The sequence below is a fragment of the Indicator indicator genome, chromosome 18, assembly GCF_027791375.1.
Source record: "Indicator indicator isolate 239-I01 chromosome 18, UM_Iind_1.1, whole genome shotgun sequence".
Lineage (NCBI taxonomy): Eukaryota > Metazoa > Chordata > Aves > Piciformes > Indicatoridae > Indicator > Indicator indicator.
In genome coordinates, this window is record NC_072027.1 from 17,926,854 (window position 1) to 17,943,829 (window position 16,976).

Below are 16,976 nucleotides of genomic sequence, written 5' to 3' on the forward strand. Positions count from 1 at the left end.
CATGAATTCCTCAAGCCCCAAGCTTCTTGCTCTGTGCCAAAGGTAAAAAAAAAAATACATTGTTAAGCACTAATACTGTAGTCACAGTATTTTTCCTCACCCTTTCAGACTGATATTAGGGATGTTGAACGGAAAATTGCTCAGCAGGAGGCTAAGCTGCTGGGGGTTGATTTGAGTAGAACTGTTCTCCAAGTAAGCCAAGAGAAACAAGAGAAAAAACACTTGTGGGATACAGGTAGGTGATACAAACCCAGTCTTTCCTTTTTATATTGACTTCCTGCCAGCAGAAATGCAACTTTGCATCCTGAAGCAACTGTTCTAGCAGTTTGTTGTTTTGGGGTCATCCTGGCTTAATGCAGAGTTATATTTCCATAAGGGAGATAATAAATCATTTTAGCAATAGATTGACTGTTTCACTCTGTCTGTTTCAATCCTCAGTTACTGGTAAAATTGAGCTGAATCAAAAACTCAAGCAAGACCAGCAAAACCAGATTCAGCAGCTGAAGAGTGCAGTTAATGACCTCAAAGCAGAGAAACTTCAGATTTCCAGCAGCATGCAGCGGCGGCGGCAGCTGGAGGAGCAAACAGTGGAATTAACCACTGAGGTTCAGTCCTTGTGCAGAGAGATCAAGGTAGGAAATACTCTGCATTGGTAACATGAACCAGCAGTGTGCACTTGCTGCCCAGAAGGCCAGCCACTGGGGTTGGGCTGCATCAAAAGCAGCTTGGCCAGCAGATGGAGAGAGGTGATTCTGCCCCTCTGCTCTCCTGAGGCCTCACCTGCAGTGCTGTGTCCAGCTATGGAGCCTTCAACACAGGAAGGAGATGGACCTGATGGATTGGGTCCAGAGGAGGGTCACAAAAATGATCAGGGAACTGGAGCACCTCTGCTACAAGGACAGGCTGAGGGAGCTGGGGGTGTTCAGCCTGGAGAGGAGAAGGCTCTGGGGAGTCCTAACAGCAGCCTGCCAGTACCTGAAGGGGACTACAAGAAGGATAGACGGAGACTGTTCACAAAGGTCTGCAGGGACAGGACGAGGGACAGTGGTTCAAAATCAGAGGAGAGGAGATTTAGACTGGATGTTAGGAACAAGTTCTGTACCAGGAGGGTGGTGGAACACTGCAACAGCTTGCCCAGGGAGGTAATGGAGGCCCCATCCCTGGAGATATTCAAGGTGAGGCTTGACAAGGCTCTGAGCAACCTGATCTAGTTGAGGATATCCCTGCTGACTGCAGGGGGATTGGACTAGATGACCTTTGGAGAGGTCCCTTCCAACCCAACCATTCTATGATTCTGTATCTCTTAGCTTTGTTATCCTGAGAGTTAAAAAAATGAACCCCAGTGTTGTTATATTTAATGTTACCTCTGTGATCATGCCAAATGAGATGTGCTACTAAATACTTGTCTTGTTCTGCTACTGCATATCTGCTGAGGATGAGGAGAGATTGGTTCAAACTGGAAGAAGCTGGGTTTAGATCAGACATAAGGAAGAAATTCTTCCCCATGAGGGTGCTGAGGCACTGGAACAGGTTGCCCAGAGAAAGTGTGGAGGCTCCAAGCCTGGAAGTGTTCAAAATTTGGTTGGATGGGGCCTTGAGCAGCCTGGTCTGGTGGGAGGTGTCCCTGCTAATGGCAGGGGATTGGAACTAGATGACCTTCAAGGTCCCTTCTAACCCAAACCAGACTCTGATTTTCCAGAACTTTTTTAATACATATCTCCACTTTTATTTTAAACACACCAAAAGAAAATCAATAAAAGGTAATAAGTACCACATAATTTTTTACACACCAAAAGAAAATCAACAAAAGGTAGTAAGTACCACATAATTTTTTTATTTTTTTTTTTACCTCTTGAAAAATCATTGCCCTTTAACAGAATGAGACAATGAAAAGAATTTTCTCTCAACTGTTTTTCAGGAAGCAAAAGAGCAGGTCTTTCCTTTGAATGCAACCCTAGATGAATTGCAGCAGAAGAAGGAGGATCTGGTCAATAAAAGGACTGCATGTAACAGAGAAGCACAGGAGAAGGTTTGTGTGCTCTTGGCATCACTGGGAGATAGGATTGCATCTTCTTCTGTAGACACTGATGGAAACCATGGGAATGAGTTTGCTTGTAAGAAAGAGCAGTGACTTCAGTGAATGCTTTTAGATTCCAGTACCTGAAAGGGGCCTACAAGAAAGCCATGAAGGGCCTTTTTACAAGGACTTGTAGTGATAGAATGAGGGGTAATGGTTTTGAGCTGGAAGAGGGGAGATTGAGACTGGAGAAATTCTTGACGGGGAGAGTGGGGAGACACTGGAACAGGTTGCCCAGGGAGGTTGTGGATGTCCCCTCCCTGGAGGTGTTCAAAGCCAGTTTGGATGAGGCTTTGAGCAACCTGGGCTAGTGGGAGGTGTCCCTGCCCATGGCAGGGGGGTTGGGACTAGATGATCTTTAAGGTCTCCTCCAACCCAAACCATTCCATGAGTCTAAGGTGCTACTTCTAGGAAAGGAAAAGGACCATAGCCAAGTCAGGAGATGAACTGAGTTGTAATTAACCTTTAATAGTCTTGTCAAAAGGCTTTTAAGTGTATTTGGCAAAAAGTAGTGTCTAGTGGTATTAAAATCTAAGAGAAATAGCAAGGGGGACTGTAACCTGTCCTTGGCAAGAGGCAGACCTGGTGACCCTCTTGTGTAAGCACAAGAGAGTGTGTTCTCATTTGTTTTGGGCACCAGTTGCATGGTGATAAGGATTATCTGCACTCCAAATGCTGAAGGCTTTATTAGGAAATTAAAGGCAGGGATGATGAGGACTTGTGCCTTGACAATGATGTTGTGAGGTGCTTGATCTGTGACAGTGTGTCAGCTCTTGGGCATGAGGCTCTCTTTCATTTGGCCTGTATCTCACTGTATTTCATTTAATTTTCCCTGCAGATCAATGGCATCAAAGAGAAAGTTAAAGATATAAACAAGTACGTGAAAGAAATTGAAAACTACATTCAGCAGAGGAAAGATGACTATAGAAAGGTAACCTACAAACTAGTTGATGACAAGTGGGCATTAAAAGCACTCTTGTCTGTAAATAAATGCTTTGCTGTTTCATTTCTTTAGCAAAAGGAGTCTGAACTTGAAGAAGTAAATTCTCAATTAGCTGCCTGTGAGAAACAAAAGGAGAAGATAAGTAAAGAGATGGAAATGATTCGCCAAGATATTGACACTAAAAAGGTAAAGGCTTTTATTTGTTATGTTGTGTTTGCAGCTTGTTTGAGGAGTACAGACCTCAGAGTTTGTAACTGAGAACCAATTCACTGCAATATGATCCAGCTTCTTGCTTTGTGTGGAGATAGATCCAGGAAAGGTGGCTGCAGGATAATCTTACTTTGAGAGAACGGAACAAAGAGCTAAAAGGAGTTGAAGACAATATAAAGCAGCTGGTGAAGGAGATGGGAGAGATGAAAGTCCCACAGCTGAAAAAGTAAGCATCTTCAAACCAGAACCAGAAAACTGTTTTGGTTGGAAAAGCCTTCTAAGATCATCCAGTCCAACTGTTAACACCACCATGGCCACTCAACCATATCCCCAGCTGCTGTGGACACATGTTTTTTCAATACCTCCAGGGATGGTGACTCCACCACCTCCCTGGGCAGCCTGTTCTAATCCCTGACCACTCTGGCAGCAAACAAATTTTTCCTTATCTCCAACCTAACCCTCCTCTGGCACAATTTCAGGCCATTTCCTCTTGTTCTGTCACCTGATACTAGGAAGAGACCAACCCCCATCTCTCAGTCCAGTGTCATTTCAGGGAGTTATAGAGAGCAATGAGATCTCCCCTCAGGCTCCCTCTTCTCTAGACTAAACAACCCTGATTCCCTCAGCCTTTCCTCATAAGACTTGTTCTCCAAACCCTTCCCCAGCTTAGTTGCTCTTTCTCTGATGATCTTGGTATGTTAATTTTAACTGTCACAGATTTTATAGTTAGAAGATAACGAGCTACTGTCTAACCTGCTTTAGCAGGGAGGTTGGACTAGATGATCTCTAGAGGTCCCTTCCACCCCCTCACCATGCTGGGATTCTGTGAACATGAATTCCCATTAGAACCTTGATTAAAATCTTGTGAACCACTAAATACAAAAGACTTGCAGACTTGTATATCAGCTATGGTTTAGAAGGAGAGGAAATGGCCTGAAATTGTGCCAGGGCAGGATATCATCTATCTCAGCTTCAGCAAGGCTTTTAATGCTGTCTCCCAAAACAACCTCATGGGTAAACTCAAGCAAAGTGGGTTAGATGATTGGATGGTGATTGGTAACTGCTCAACAGCAGAGTTCAGAGGGTTGTGATCAGTGATGCAGAGTCCAGTTGGAAGCCTGTGGCCAGTGGTGTTCCCCAGGGATCAGTAGTGGGTCCAGTTTTGTTCAGTATCTTCATCAATGACCTGAATGAGGGGATTGAGTGGACCTTCAGCAAGTTCTCTGATAATACAAACTGGGGGGAGTGGCTAACACCCCATCAGGCTGTGCAGCCATCCAAAGGGATCTGGACAGGCTGGAGGGCTGGGCAGAGGGGAGCCTCAGGAAGTTCAATAAGGACAAGTGCAGAGTCCTGCATCTGGGGAGGAACAGCAGTAGGTACCAGTACGGACTAGGGTCATCCTGCTGGAAAGCAGCTCCATGGAGAAAGACCTTGGAGTCTTTCTCCATGGGACAGCAATGTGCCCTTGTGACCAGGAGGGACAAGGGCATCCTGGGGTGCATTAAGAGAAGTGTGGCCTGCAGGCCTAGGGAGGTTCTCCTCCTCCTCTACTCTGCCCTGGCGAGGCCTCACCTGGAATGCTGTGTACAGTTTTGGGCTTCCCAGTTCAAGGGAGACAGAGACCTGCTGGAAAGTCCAGTGGAGGCTATGAGGATGATTAAGGGACTGGACATCTCTCCTATGACAAAAGACTGAGAGACCTGGGGCTATTTAGCCTGGAGAAGGCTAGGAGGGGATCTGATCAGTGTCTTTAAGTATCTGAGGTGTGGGTGTCAGGATCAAGGTGCCAGGCTCTTTCTGGGAGTGCCCAGTGATATGACAAGGAACAATGGGTATAACCTAGCACACAGGAGGTTCCACCTCAGCACAAGGAGATACTTCTTTATGGTGGGGGTGCTGGAGCCCTGCACCAGGCTGCCCAGAGAGGTTGTGGAGTCTTCTCTGGAGACTTGCAAAACCCACCTGGACGTGTTCCTAAGTGACCTGCTTTGGTGGGGGAGTTGGACTCACTCTCCAGAGGTCCCTTCCAACTCCTAATGTTCAGCGATTAGGAAAAATTTCTTTGCTGCAAGAGTGGTCAGGGATTGGCACAGGCTGCCCAGGGAGGTGGTGGAGTCACCATCCCTGGAGGTGTTCAAGAAACGTGGGGACATGGCACCTGGGGACATGGTGTAGTGGCCATGGTGGTGGTGTTGGGTTGGACTCAGTGATCTTAGAGGCCCTTTCCAACCCAACCAATTCTCTGTTCCTGTGGTTTGACAGTGAACAGAAACATTTGGAGGAGAGAATAGAATCTCTGAAGAGGAGCCATCACCTCGCTCTTGGCCGCCAGCATGGATTCGAGGAGGAGATCGTGCGGTTCAGAAAGGAGCTTCGAGAGCCGCAGTTCAGAGATGCAGAGGAGACGTACAGGGAGATGATGATTGTTATGAGAACGACAGAGCTGGCCAACAAAGACCTGGACCTTTATTACAAGGCTCTGGATAAGTAAGTGTGGTCAGATGAGGGCCATTTCAGTGGTTTAGGCTTCATTACTTTTGCTAACCTTGATGCAAAAGCAGCTTTCCCTGTCGTAAGTCTGGGGTAATTCACAAGTGATAAATGGATTTACCTAATTCTTTCAGACTTGGTTATTTCTCGATACAGTCAGGCATTTAAATGTTAAGATAATGAGGTGTCCATTAAGTAAATTAATGAAAATGTACTACAAATGGTAGAGGATTAGTAGGAGATCTGTAAGTTGATGTATATCGGATCCATACAGAAAATGTTCTGGTGGTGTTTGGAGCTAAATCTAGACAGAGGTTAAGTCACCTGAATGCATCTTTGGAAAGCTTTATCTAGACAGAGGTTAAGTCACCTGAATGCATCTTTGGAAAGCTTTATCTAGACAGAGCTTAAGTCACCTGAATGCATCTTTGGAAAGTTTTATCTAGACAGAGCTTAAGTCACCTGAATGCATCTTTGGAAAGCTTTATCTAGACAGAGCTTAAGTCACCTGAATGCATCTTTGGAAAGCTTTATCTAGACAGAGCTTAAGTCACCTGAATGCATCTTTGGAAAGCTTTATCTAGACAGAGCTTAAGTCACCTGAATGCATCTTTGGAAAGCTTTATCTAGACAGAGCTTAAGTCACCTGAATGCATCTTTGGAAAGCTTTATCTAGACAGAGCTTAAGTCACCTGAATGCATCTTTGGAAAGCTTTATCTAGACAGAGGTTAAGTCACCTGAATGCAGCTTTGGAAAGCTTTATCTAGACAGAGCTTAAGTCACCTGAATGCATCTTTGGAAAGCTTTATCTAGACAGAGCTTAAGTCACCTGAATGCATCTTTGGAAAGCTTTATCTAGACAGAGCTTAAGTCACCTGAATGCATCTTTGGAAAGCTTTATCTAGACAGAGCTTAAGTCACCTGAATGCATCTTTGGAAAGCTTTATCTAGACAGAGCTTAAGTCACCTGAATGCATCTTTGGAAAGCTTTATCTAGACAGAGCTTAAGTCACCTGAATGCATCTTTGGAAAGCTTTATCTAGACAGAGCTTAAGTCACCTGAATGCATCTTTGGAAAGCTTTATCTAGACAGAGCTTAAGTCACCTGAATGCATCTTTGGAAAGCTTTATCTAGACAGAGCTTAAGTCACCTGAATGCATCTTTGGAAAGCTTTATCTAGACAGAGCTTAAGTCACCTGAATGCATCTTTGGAAAGCTTTATCTAGACAGAGCTTAAGTCACCTGAATGCATCTTTGGAAAGCTTTTGTAAGTAGTTCTCTCAAAACTGCTAGTGGTTTTCCTTTCTTCCTGTAATTTTGATGGGTTTTGTTGTTGAGAGTGGTAGAGGAAGATTCCAGGATATGCAGTGGATAAGTGGTAGAGGGAAGATTCCAGGATATGCAGTGGATAAGTGGTAGAGGGAAGATTCCAGGATATGCAGTGGATAAGTGGTAGAGGAAAGATTCCAGGATATGCAGTGAATAATTGGGAAAGTGTGTATCTCAAGTCTGCCTCACATGCTACCTCAAAGTACATCTCCACAGTAAGAGTTTAGAAAAGGTGAAACCTGTGTTGAAATCCTTCATTATTGTGGGGCTGGACTAGATGACCTTGAAAAGTTCCTTCCAACCTAAAGCATTCTATGATTCTGTGGTGATTAACCCAGGTCTTCACAGAATCCCAGAACTGTCAGGGTTGGAAGGGACCTCCGAGGTCAGCCAATTCCAAGCCCCCTGCCATGGGCAGGGACACCTCACACTACAGCAGGTTGCTCACAGCCACATCCAGCCTGGCTTTAAACACCTCCAGGGGTGAGGCTTCCACCACCTCCCTGGGCAACCTGTGCCAGTGTCTCACCACCCTCATGGGGAAGGAGTTCTTTCTAGCATCCAATCTGAATCTCCCCCCTTCTAGTTTGGCTCCATTCCCCCCAGCCCTATATCTACCCAACACCCTCAAAAGTCCCTCCCCAGCTTTCTTGTAGCCCTCTGCAGATACTGGAAGGCCACAAGAAGGTCTCTTGGGAGCCTTCTCTTCTCCAGACTGAACAGCCCCAACTCTCAGTCTGTCTCCATAGGAGAGGAGCTCCAGCCCTCTGCTCATCCTCATGGCCCTTCTCTGGACACCTTCCAGCACCTCCAGATCCCTCTTGTAATAGAGGCTCCAGAACTGGACACAGTGCTCCAGGTGGGGTCTCACCAGAGCAGTGTAGAGGGGGAGAATCCCCTCCCTGGCCCTGCTGGCCACACTTCTCCTGCTGCAGCCCAGGCTCTGCTTGGCTCTCTGGGCTGCAAGTGCTCACTGCTGGCTCCTGCTGAGCTTCTCCTCCCCCAGCACCCCCAAGTCCCTTTCTTCAGGGCTGCTCTCAAGCCAGTCCCTGCCCAGCCTGTATCAGTGCCTGGGATTGCCCTGACCCAGCTGCAGGACCTTGCCCTTGGTAGTCTCTCACACCACTTTCATTTCTGTACCTCTAGATTTTAGCATCTTCTGGTCATATCTTATCAGGAATAAGATATGCCAGGTAGATTTCTTGTTTCCCGTGATCTTCTCTGGTAATCAATTGTGTGTTCATGAAAGAATATCACAATAGAGAGGTGGTTTGGTTTTGTGTTTTTTTTTTTTTCCCTTTTCCAGTGTGGGTGGTTTTGTGCTTGTATTACAGAAGGCAAGATCAAAAGATGGAAAGTGTAGTAACTTTGGTGATTGTTTTTGCTTCCTCTGGAGGCTTGTTTTCTAGTCTTGGACTGACTGGCCAGAATGCCATCTCCAAGTAAAACATACAGCTCCCTAGAGACCTCTGTGTGTGTGTGTGTATGTTCCATGAGCTATTCAACTTGATGGACAGTGGGGAAGGACCTTGGCATCAGTGGATACATTTCAGGAAATACTGAAGCGTGACAGAAAGGTAAAATGAGTACTAGGAACAAAAGAGAGCATGAGGAATGTTTTGAATTCCCAATATATCCATGTGCTGGTCAGCAGCCAGCTGAACATGAGCCAGTGTGTGCCCGGGTGGCCAAGAAAGGCCAACACCATCCTGGCCTGCATCAGCAATGGTGTGGCCAGCAGGAGTGGGGAAGTGATTGTGCCCTTGTACTCAGCACTGGTGAGGCCACAATTTGGGTATTGAGTTCAGTTTTGGGCCCCTCTTTCCAAGAAGGACATGGAGGGGCTGGAGTGGGTCCAGAGAAGGGCAGTGAAGCTGGGGAAGGGTCTGGAGAACAGGGCTGGTGAGGAGCAGATGAGGGAACTGGGGTGGGTTAGCCTGGAGAAAAGGAGGCAGAGGGGAGAACTTCTGGCTCTATGTCTGCCTGAAAGGAGCCTGGAGCCAGGGGGGACTGGTTTCTTTTCTCAAGTAACAAGTAATAGGACAAGTGGAAGTGGCCTCAAGATGCACCAGGAAAGGTTTAGGTTGGGCATGAGGAATAATTTCTTCCCTGAGAGGGAAGAGGCTGCCCAGGGCAGTGGTGGAGTCCCCATCCCTGGAGGGCTTTCAAAGCTGTGGAGATGTGGTGCTGAGGGGCATGAATTAATGGTTAGATCTGGTGATCTTAAAGGTCTTTTCCAGCCTAAATGATTCAGTGTTTTGTATGGAATTTTGGTCTCCTGCCTTGAAAAAGGTCTGGCCTTGCTGGAAAAAGGAACACAAAAGAGGAATATTGGTGATTGAGGGGACAGGGTAACCATCAGGAAGAGGAAATAAATATGAGAGCTTCCCAAGTTGAAAAGATGGTGTAGAGGAGCCTTGGTTTGAGCAGTTTTAATGCTCAAATCAAAGGAAGTATAATATCAGAACTGTCAGCTAATCCCAAATGCATTTTGTGAAGCTCTGACTCATTCAGTACAGTTCTTCCCTTTCAGCTTCAATGGAAACGCTCTCCAAGAATTTCCCTTTTCAAATTCAGAAGCTTTTTTTCTCTGTGTGTGTCTGTGTGCTATCAACTCATCTATTGTTTCTATTTAAGGCAAAACAGGAAATCAGCCCTTATCATTTCAAGAAAAGGGAGATAAGCATCACTTATTGGTAATCGTTTGGAGAATCAGTGAGACGAAATGGCAACTCTAATGGCCAGAGACTGAAAGCTCTAACTGCAGCTGGGAAAGCCACCAGTTTGGCTCTTCTGTGCTATCAGCTCATCTTTATTGACTTAATATTTATCACAAACCTCTGCTTGTTGATGAGGAATGCATTCTTGGCTTTCATTAAATAGTTGCCCATGGAACGTTCCCTCCCTGGAGGTGTTCAAGGCCAGGTTGGATGAGGCCCTGAGCAACCTGGGCTAGTGGAAGGTGCTCCCAAATAAGCCTTTTAGTGGTTTCTAGCAGCTGCAGGTGAATGTGGAATTGTGTTTGACTGTAGGATTTCTAGCTACAGTTCATCAACTGGATGAGAGGGAATGGACTGAACCTTGAGGAGAGCAGATTTAGACTGGAGATTAGGAAGAAATTCTTTAGAGCGAGGGGTGGGGAGACACTGGATCAGGTTGCCCAGGGAGGTTGTGGATGTCCTCTCCCTGGAGGTGTTCAAGGCCAGGTTGGATGAGGCCTTGAGCAACCTGGGCTAGTGAGAGGTGCTCCCAAATGAAACCCTTTAGTGGTTTCTAACAGCTGCAGGTGAACATGGAATTGTTTGACTCTAGGATTTCTAGCTACAGTTCATCAGCTGGATGAGAGGGAATGGGTTGAAGCTTGAGGAGGGCAGATTGAGACTGGAGATTAGGAGGAAATTCTTTCCAGTGAGGGTGGTAATTATACTTTTAGTAAAAGTATTTAAAGGAGTGGAAAGGGAACTGATGCCTTTCTCAAAGCTCTTCCAGGCCAGGTTGGATAAGGCCTTTGTCAATCAAGCCTGTCTGAGAGGCATCCCAGCCGTTGGCAGGGAGGCTGGAGTAAATGATCTGTGAGGTGCCTTCCAACCTAAGCCATTCTCTGACCATAGCACTTCCATCTATAACAATTCTCATGGTTTTGGTTCTCTTCTTCAGAGCAATAATGACATTTCATAGCATGAAGATGGAGGAAATCAACAAAATAATCCGTGACCTGTGGCGAAGCACCTACAGAGGACAAGGTGTGTCAGTTTGGTGTACTTTGGCCCACATGGCTCCACTTGAGACTGAGCACAGCATACAGAAAAGTGTTCAGAATGCTGAAAATCCAGGAGCTGGAAACAGTTGGTTGCATTCTGAAGGCTCCATCTGTGGGTCAGGATTGTAAACTTCTTATTACACATGGTGCGATTTAGACATCAGGAGGAAGCTCTGCATCATGAGAGTGGTGAGAGCCTGGAATGGGTTGTCCAGGGAGGTGGTTGAGGCCCCATCCCTGGAGGTGTTTAAGGCCAGGCTGGATGAGGCTCTGGCCAGCCTGATGTAGTGTGAGGTGTCCCTGTCCATGGCAGGAGGGTTGGAACTGGATGATTCTTGTGGTCCCTTCCAACCCTGACTGATTCTATGATTCTCTGAAAGAGGATGATGAAATCCTGGAACAGGTTGCCCAGGGATGTGGTTGAGGCCCCATCCCTGAAGACACTCAGAATCAGGCTTGCTGTGGCCCTGGGCAGCCTGCTCTAGTTGGAGGTGTCCCTGCTGACTGTGGGGTGATTGGACAAGATGACCTTTGAGAGTCCATTCTAACCCAATGCAATCTGTGAATCTGGGGAGTAATTTTCCCTTTTCCATGCTTTCCAAAAGTAAGGTTTCCTTGAGACAAGGGTTTATAAACCCATTAGTTTCCAAGGTATAGCTGTTAGTGGGGCTTCAGCATAGAATTTCTGTGGTTACTGCACATTATACCTCTCAGCTCCCTGGAGGTGTTCAAGGCCAGGCTGAATGAGGCCTTGAGCAACCTGGGCTAGTGGAAGGTGTCCCTGCTTGTGGCAGGGGGTTGGAACTAGATGATCATCAAGGTCCCTTCCAACCCAAACCATGCTGTGATTCTGTGATTCAATGATAACATTAAAGATTTTTTGTTAACTTAAAAGGTTTTTCCTTCCCATTTTCAGATATTGAGTACATAGAGATCCGTTCTGATGCAGACGAGAATGTCTCAGCCTCTGATAAAAGAAGAAGCTACAATTACAGAGTAGTGATGGTGAAAGGGGACACAGCTCTGGATATGAGAGGAAGGTGCAGTGCTGGGCAGAAGGTAACAGAATTTCATTTTCAGTAGACAAGGTTCTGAAAAGTGGCTGAGGTGAGTGCAGGAGGGGGAAGTGTTGTGGCTGCAGCTCTAAGGACAGCTCTGTCCATCCTTTGCTGTATCTGGATCTTGCTGACAGTGTGCAGGAGATGGTTCTGAACACCTGAACCCTATTCTGGGGACAAAATCCATTGTTTCAGTTGGTGACTGGTCTGAGTCAGTGCAGGATTGAAGGGTTCAACTTCTCTCTCTCTTCAAGTTCCAGTCCTCCCAGTCTGGCTGCTGCTAGTTACCACTAAGGTTCCCATAGCTTTAAGTCTGTTGACTTGCTCCTTCCACACTTTATTGACACACACTGGCCAAGTGGCCCTGATACCACACCTGCCTTGACAGTATCAGTAGTCAGAGGCTCATTACTTGACAGTCAGAGGTTCATCAACATTAACCACACCACTTCCACACCTTGGGGCTTGAGAATTGTTGTTTCCAGCTCTCTGTTATGTTATGACAAAGCAGCTAAAATATTCTTAAGCCAGAGAAAAGAACCAGCCTTCATCTACCTCCAAAACCATCATCAGTACTTTTGGGTTGACTTTTTTTTTTTTTTTTTGAGAGATGAAGTATGGGGGGAAAAAAAAATCATAGAACAGTTTGGGTGGGAAGGGACCATCAAAGGTCATCCAGTCCAACCCTCCTGCAGTCACCAGGGACATCTGCAGCTAGAGCAGATTGCTCAGAGTCCCAAACAACCTGACCAGGGTTCCAGGGATGGGGCATCTTCCACCTCTGTGGGTAACAAACTGCCTGCTTCATAGGATCACAGAATCATTTTGGTTGGAAAAACCTTTAAGCTTATCAAGTCCAACCATTCTCTAACTCTGTCAAGGCTGGGGCTAAACCATGGTCCCTCAGCACCACATCTCTGCCTCTTTGAAACACCTTTAGGGAAGGGGATTCAACCACCTCTCTGGCCAGCCTGTTCCAGTCTTTGAGAGCCCTTTCAGTGAAGGAGTTTCTTCTAATGTCCAGCCTAAATCTCCCCTGGTGCTACCTGAGGCCATTTCCTCTTGTCCTGTCACTTGTTCCACAGCAGGAGAGACCAACCCACACTTGGCTCCAGCCTCCTTTCACAGAGTGCTAGAGATCAATGAGGTCTCCTCTTAGCCCCCTTCTCTCCAGTCTGAACAACCTCAGGTCCCTCAGCTGCTCCTCACAAGGCCTGTTCTCCCTCCTGAGAAGATGAATACTGAATTGTTGCTTGAATAGGGAAAATTCTGTCAAATCAATTCCTGTGTGCTTGGGTTTGAAAATTCCATGCCAAGCTGGGGGGAAATCCTAACAGCAATATAGGCAGCAAATGTGTCCTCTCCTGAAGTAGCCTAGGATGTCAGTTTGGAGTCATATGTAAATGAGAATGAAACTCCTTCACAGTTTCTTAGCTCATGTTCTGAGAAGCCTTTGATCATGAGCTGTGATGCCAGCAGTGGTGATAATTGGAAAGTATTTTTGGCACACAGTTTCCATCGAGCATCCTGGAGTTTTCCCTGCTGCAGGAGAGTGAACGTTCCTATGATTGGGCATCTCAACACAGAAGTGCCCTGGGAGGTGGTAAATGCTGCTGCCTGCAGCACTGGTGAGTGCTCAGGAGGGCAGGCACTCAGGCCTAGTGGGAGGGGTACAGATCTACCCCATCCCTGTCACGGCCTGAGCAGAGCATAGAGGTGATGAAGCTGGCACTGCTGTAGCATTGTCACCTCACATCAGTGTCACCTGAATTTTGAGTATTTGATTTCTTTGATGGTTTTCCAACAGCCCTTTCTAGAATAGATCTTTCAGTTCAGACTTTTCACAGAAACAGAGACTTGGCTGTGGTTGGAAAAGACTACTGAGGTCATCCAGTCCAGCCATCAACCTAACACCACCGTGGACATCAAACCGGGTCCACACATTTCTTGAACACCTCCATCACCTCCCTGGGCAGCCTGTGCCAATCCCTGACCACTCTTGCAGCAAAGAAATTCTTCCTGGTGTCCAACCTAAACCTCCCCTGGCACAACCTGAGACCATTTCCTCTTCTTCTGGCACTTGTTCCTTGGGAGAAGACACCAACTCCCACCTCACTTCAACCTCCTTTCAGGGAGCTGTAGAGAGCAATGAGGTCTCCCCTCAGCCTCCTCTTCTCCAGAGTACACAACCCCAGTTCCCTCAGCTGCTCCTCACCGGCCCTGTTCTTTAATGCAGTTTTTCAGTGACTGATTTGTTCATTTAGTGAGCTCCCAGTACATTGTGCTGTCAGCTTCAGTAAGGGCATTAAACCCAACGTGTTACACTGAATTCCTCTGCCAGGACTTCCAAGAGTGAGCTTTTGGTGCTGTTTTTTGTTCTCCTTAGGTGCTTGCTTCTCTTATCATTCGCCTTGCTCTGGCAGAAACCTTCTGTCTCAACTGTGGCATATTGGCACTGGATGAACCTACCACCAACCTGGATCGAGAGAACATCGAGTCTCTGGCACATGCCCTGGTGGAGTAAGTGACCTCTTCTGGTGAAGCTTCTCAGATGTTAGTTGTAGTCAGCAGAAATTGATTCTGTTTTAAGCTGGCATATCTCTCTTGGCATCTGAAAATCTAAACGCAGGGCAGTAGCTTTAGATTATTTATCTTGGAAGAGAAAAAATAGTTCCTAAGGAAGGAGGGATTGTTATTTTTAACATGGGTAAGAAGAGTTGTTCAGCTGCATTAGAGTGCTGGACACTTTGTGTTGTTCATTGTCATAGAGTCCCAGCATAGTGGGGTTGGAAGGGACCTCTGGAGATCACCCAGTCCAACCCCCCTGCTTAAGCAGGGTACCCACAGCAGCTTGCCCAGGAGCACAATGTCCAGGTGGGTTTGGAATCTCTGCTGAGAAGGAGACTCCACAACCTCTCTGGGCAGCCTGCTCCAGGCCTCCAGCACCCTCACACCAAAGAAATGTCTCCTCCTGTTCAGATGGGTCCCAGTTGTGCCCACTGCCCCTTGTGCTGTCACTGGGCACCACTGACAAGAGTCTGGCTCCCTCCTCTTGCCCCCCACCTTTATCTCTTGCTGAGCATTGCTCAGATCCCCTCTGGGGCTGCTCTTCTCCAGGCTCTCAGCCCCAGGGCTCTCAGCCTTTGCTCCTCACAGAGCTGCTCCAGGCCCCTCAGCAGCTTTGTAGCCTCCACTGGACTCTCTCCATCAGTTCCCTGTCTCTCTTGCAGGGTGGAGCCCAGTTCACTGGTTGAGTTCTTTAACTCTGTAGTAAGGAATTTCCCATCCTGAGTAGCTGAGGGCTTTGGTGCTGTGTAGGCAGAAGCTGCCAGCCCAGCAGGCTGTGAGCTCTCTCTCTTTGCAGGATCATCAAGAGCCGCTCGCAGCAGCGTAACTTCCAGCTGCTGGTGATAACCCATGATGAGGATTTTGTGGAGCTCCTGGGTCGTTCTGAATATGTGGAGAAATTCTACAGGATAAAGAAGAACATTGACCAGTGCTCTGAGATTGTGAAATGCAGTGTCAGCTCCCTGGGCTCCTACGTTCATTAGTTTTGAGTAATTAGGTGTTGCAGCCTGCCTTAGCTGCCTCCCTGGGCAGAGCTGAGATGAAGGCATCTGAAATTACAGTTTGGTAGCAATTTGAGCTGCTCTGAAACTGCCCAGCTTTTAAACTTCCTCTCTCTACATCTTGTCTGTTGCCTGGGTTTGAAGAGTCACCATAATAGTAAACTTTTGGCTGTGTTTTGCTCTTTAAAAGCAGGGGGAAAAAAAAGTTGTGCTGTTCTTTGTGTATGTGCTCTCATGGCAGTCCAGGCTTTGGATTCTTTGGAACAGGGCTTCCCCTCCATCACCACTTCAGGGCAAGCTGAGGATGGGTTTGTACTGCTCAAGGTGTGTTGATAGCTCCTACCTGTCTGCACAAGAGCCACAAGCTCCAAAGAGAGCTTCATTGCTCCGGCTGTTCAAAGGCACAACCCTCATGAGGTCCAACAGCTTCTTTAAAGGGAGTCCCATCTCCAGCTGATGAGTGAATGGATGACAGGAGCATGTTCTAACCATGCCCCCTTTGCTTGCTGCCATGTACTGCTCTGCTGCTTCTGCCTGTTCAGAGAATTATGTCATATTCTGATTCTCCATCAGATACCATCAAGTTCTGTGAAAACGATTCAGAAATGCTCTAGAGACTCCTTTTGTGTGGATGCTGAGCTTCAGCTGCACCAGAGGTCCTCCTGGGGCTCTGTTCCTTGATGCAGGAACATCCACCAGCCCTGCAGAACACAGGCCCAGGAGAACCTGCTGCTCTCAGCATGGCAGGGGAAAGCCAGCAGGACCTTTAGAGGACCTGACCCTGAGGTTTCAGAGAGGTTCCTCAGCACCTCTTTGACTTTGAACTCGAGGTGTGAGTCCCCAAGCAGAAGCTGGGCTAACAGCCCTTGCTGCCAGCAGTGGTTGGCTGAACCTTCTTAGAAGGCAGTGTGTGATCAAAAGGTCAGCTTCAGAGGAAGAATCTTTCAACCACCACTGAAAAAGCCATGCTAGTCTCAGAAACTTCAGGATCTTCAGCTCTGGCAAATGGGCAAGTGATCCCAACAGCCTTGCTCACTGCCTTCCTCATCTTTCAGGATGCAGGAATCCATTTTCCCCAAATTTTGAGGGACAGAGCAAGTGAGGACAGGGACAGGAAGGTGGGCAGACCTGGCAGGAGCAGGCAGGGTCTGGGACTGCTTAAGCACCACGGACAGAGGTGGCCCCAAGGACCCTTTCGCTGTGGGGAGGGTGAAGTGTAGCCCTGCCAGCCCAGGGGAGCTGTGGCTCCTTCCTGCCTCTGCTGAGCCCCTCACCTCAACTACCACTGCTAACAACCTCCTTGTAGTGACAGGACAAGGGGCAACTGCTCTGAGCTGGAAGAGGGCATGTTTAGGCTGGAGATGGGTGGTTGGGACCTCATCCCTGCAGGTATTCAAGGCTCAGCAGGGCCCTGGGCAGCCTGATCCTAGTGGAGGATGTCCCTGCTGACTGCAGAGGGCTTGGACTGGATGACCTTTGGAGGTCCCTTCCAACCCAACCCATTCTATGATTAGGAAGAAATTTCTTCCAGTGAG

The 16,976-nt window shown here is 47.3% G+C and overlaps 1 protein-coding gene across 1 annotated transcript in view; it reads left to right on the plus strand.

The window, feature by feature from the left end:
• RAD50 (RAD50 double strand break repair protein) overlaps positions 1-15,423 on the plus strand; it is a 38,162-nt gene extending 22,739 nt beyond the window's left edge. The window contains exons 15-25 of the mRNA XM_054389105.1: positions 109-235; positions 439-632; positions 1,919-2,029; positions 2,916-3,008; positions 3,093-3,206; positions 3,329-3,456; positions 5,496-5,720; positions 10,712-10,797; positions 11,731-11,873; positions 14,259-14,392; positions 15,237-15,423. Coding sequence (XP_054245080.1) covers positions 109-235; positions 439-632; positions 1,919-2,029; positions 2,916-3,008; positions 3,093-3,206; positions 3,329-3,456; positions 5,496-5,720; positions 10,712-10,797; positions 11,731-11,873; positions 14,259-14,392; positions 15,237-15,423 — 1,542 coding nt within the window. The remainder of the gene's footprint in view (positions 1-108; positions 236-438; positions 633-1,918; positions 2,030-2,915; positions 3,009-3,092; positions 3,207-3,328; positions 3,457-5,495; positions 5,721-10,711; positions 10,798-11,730; positions 11,874-14,258; positions 14,393-15,236) is intronic.
• The last annotated feature ends 1,553 nt before the right edge of the window (positions 15,424-16,976 follow it).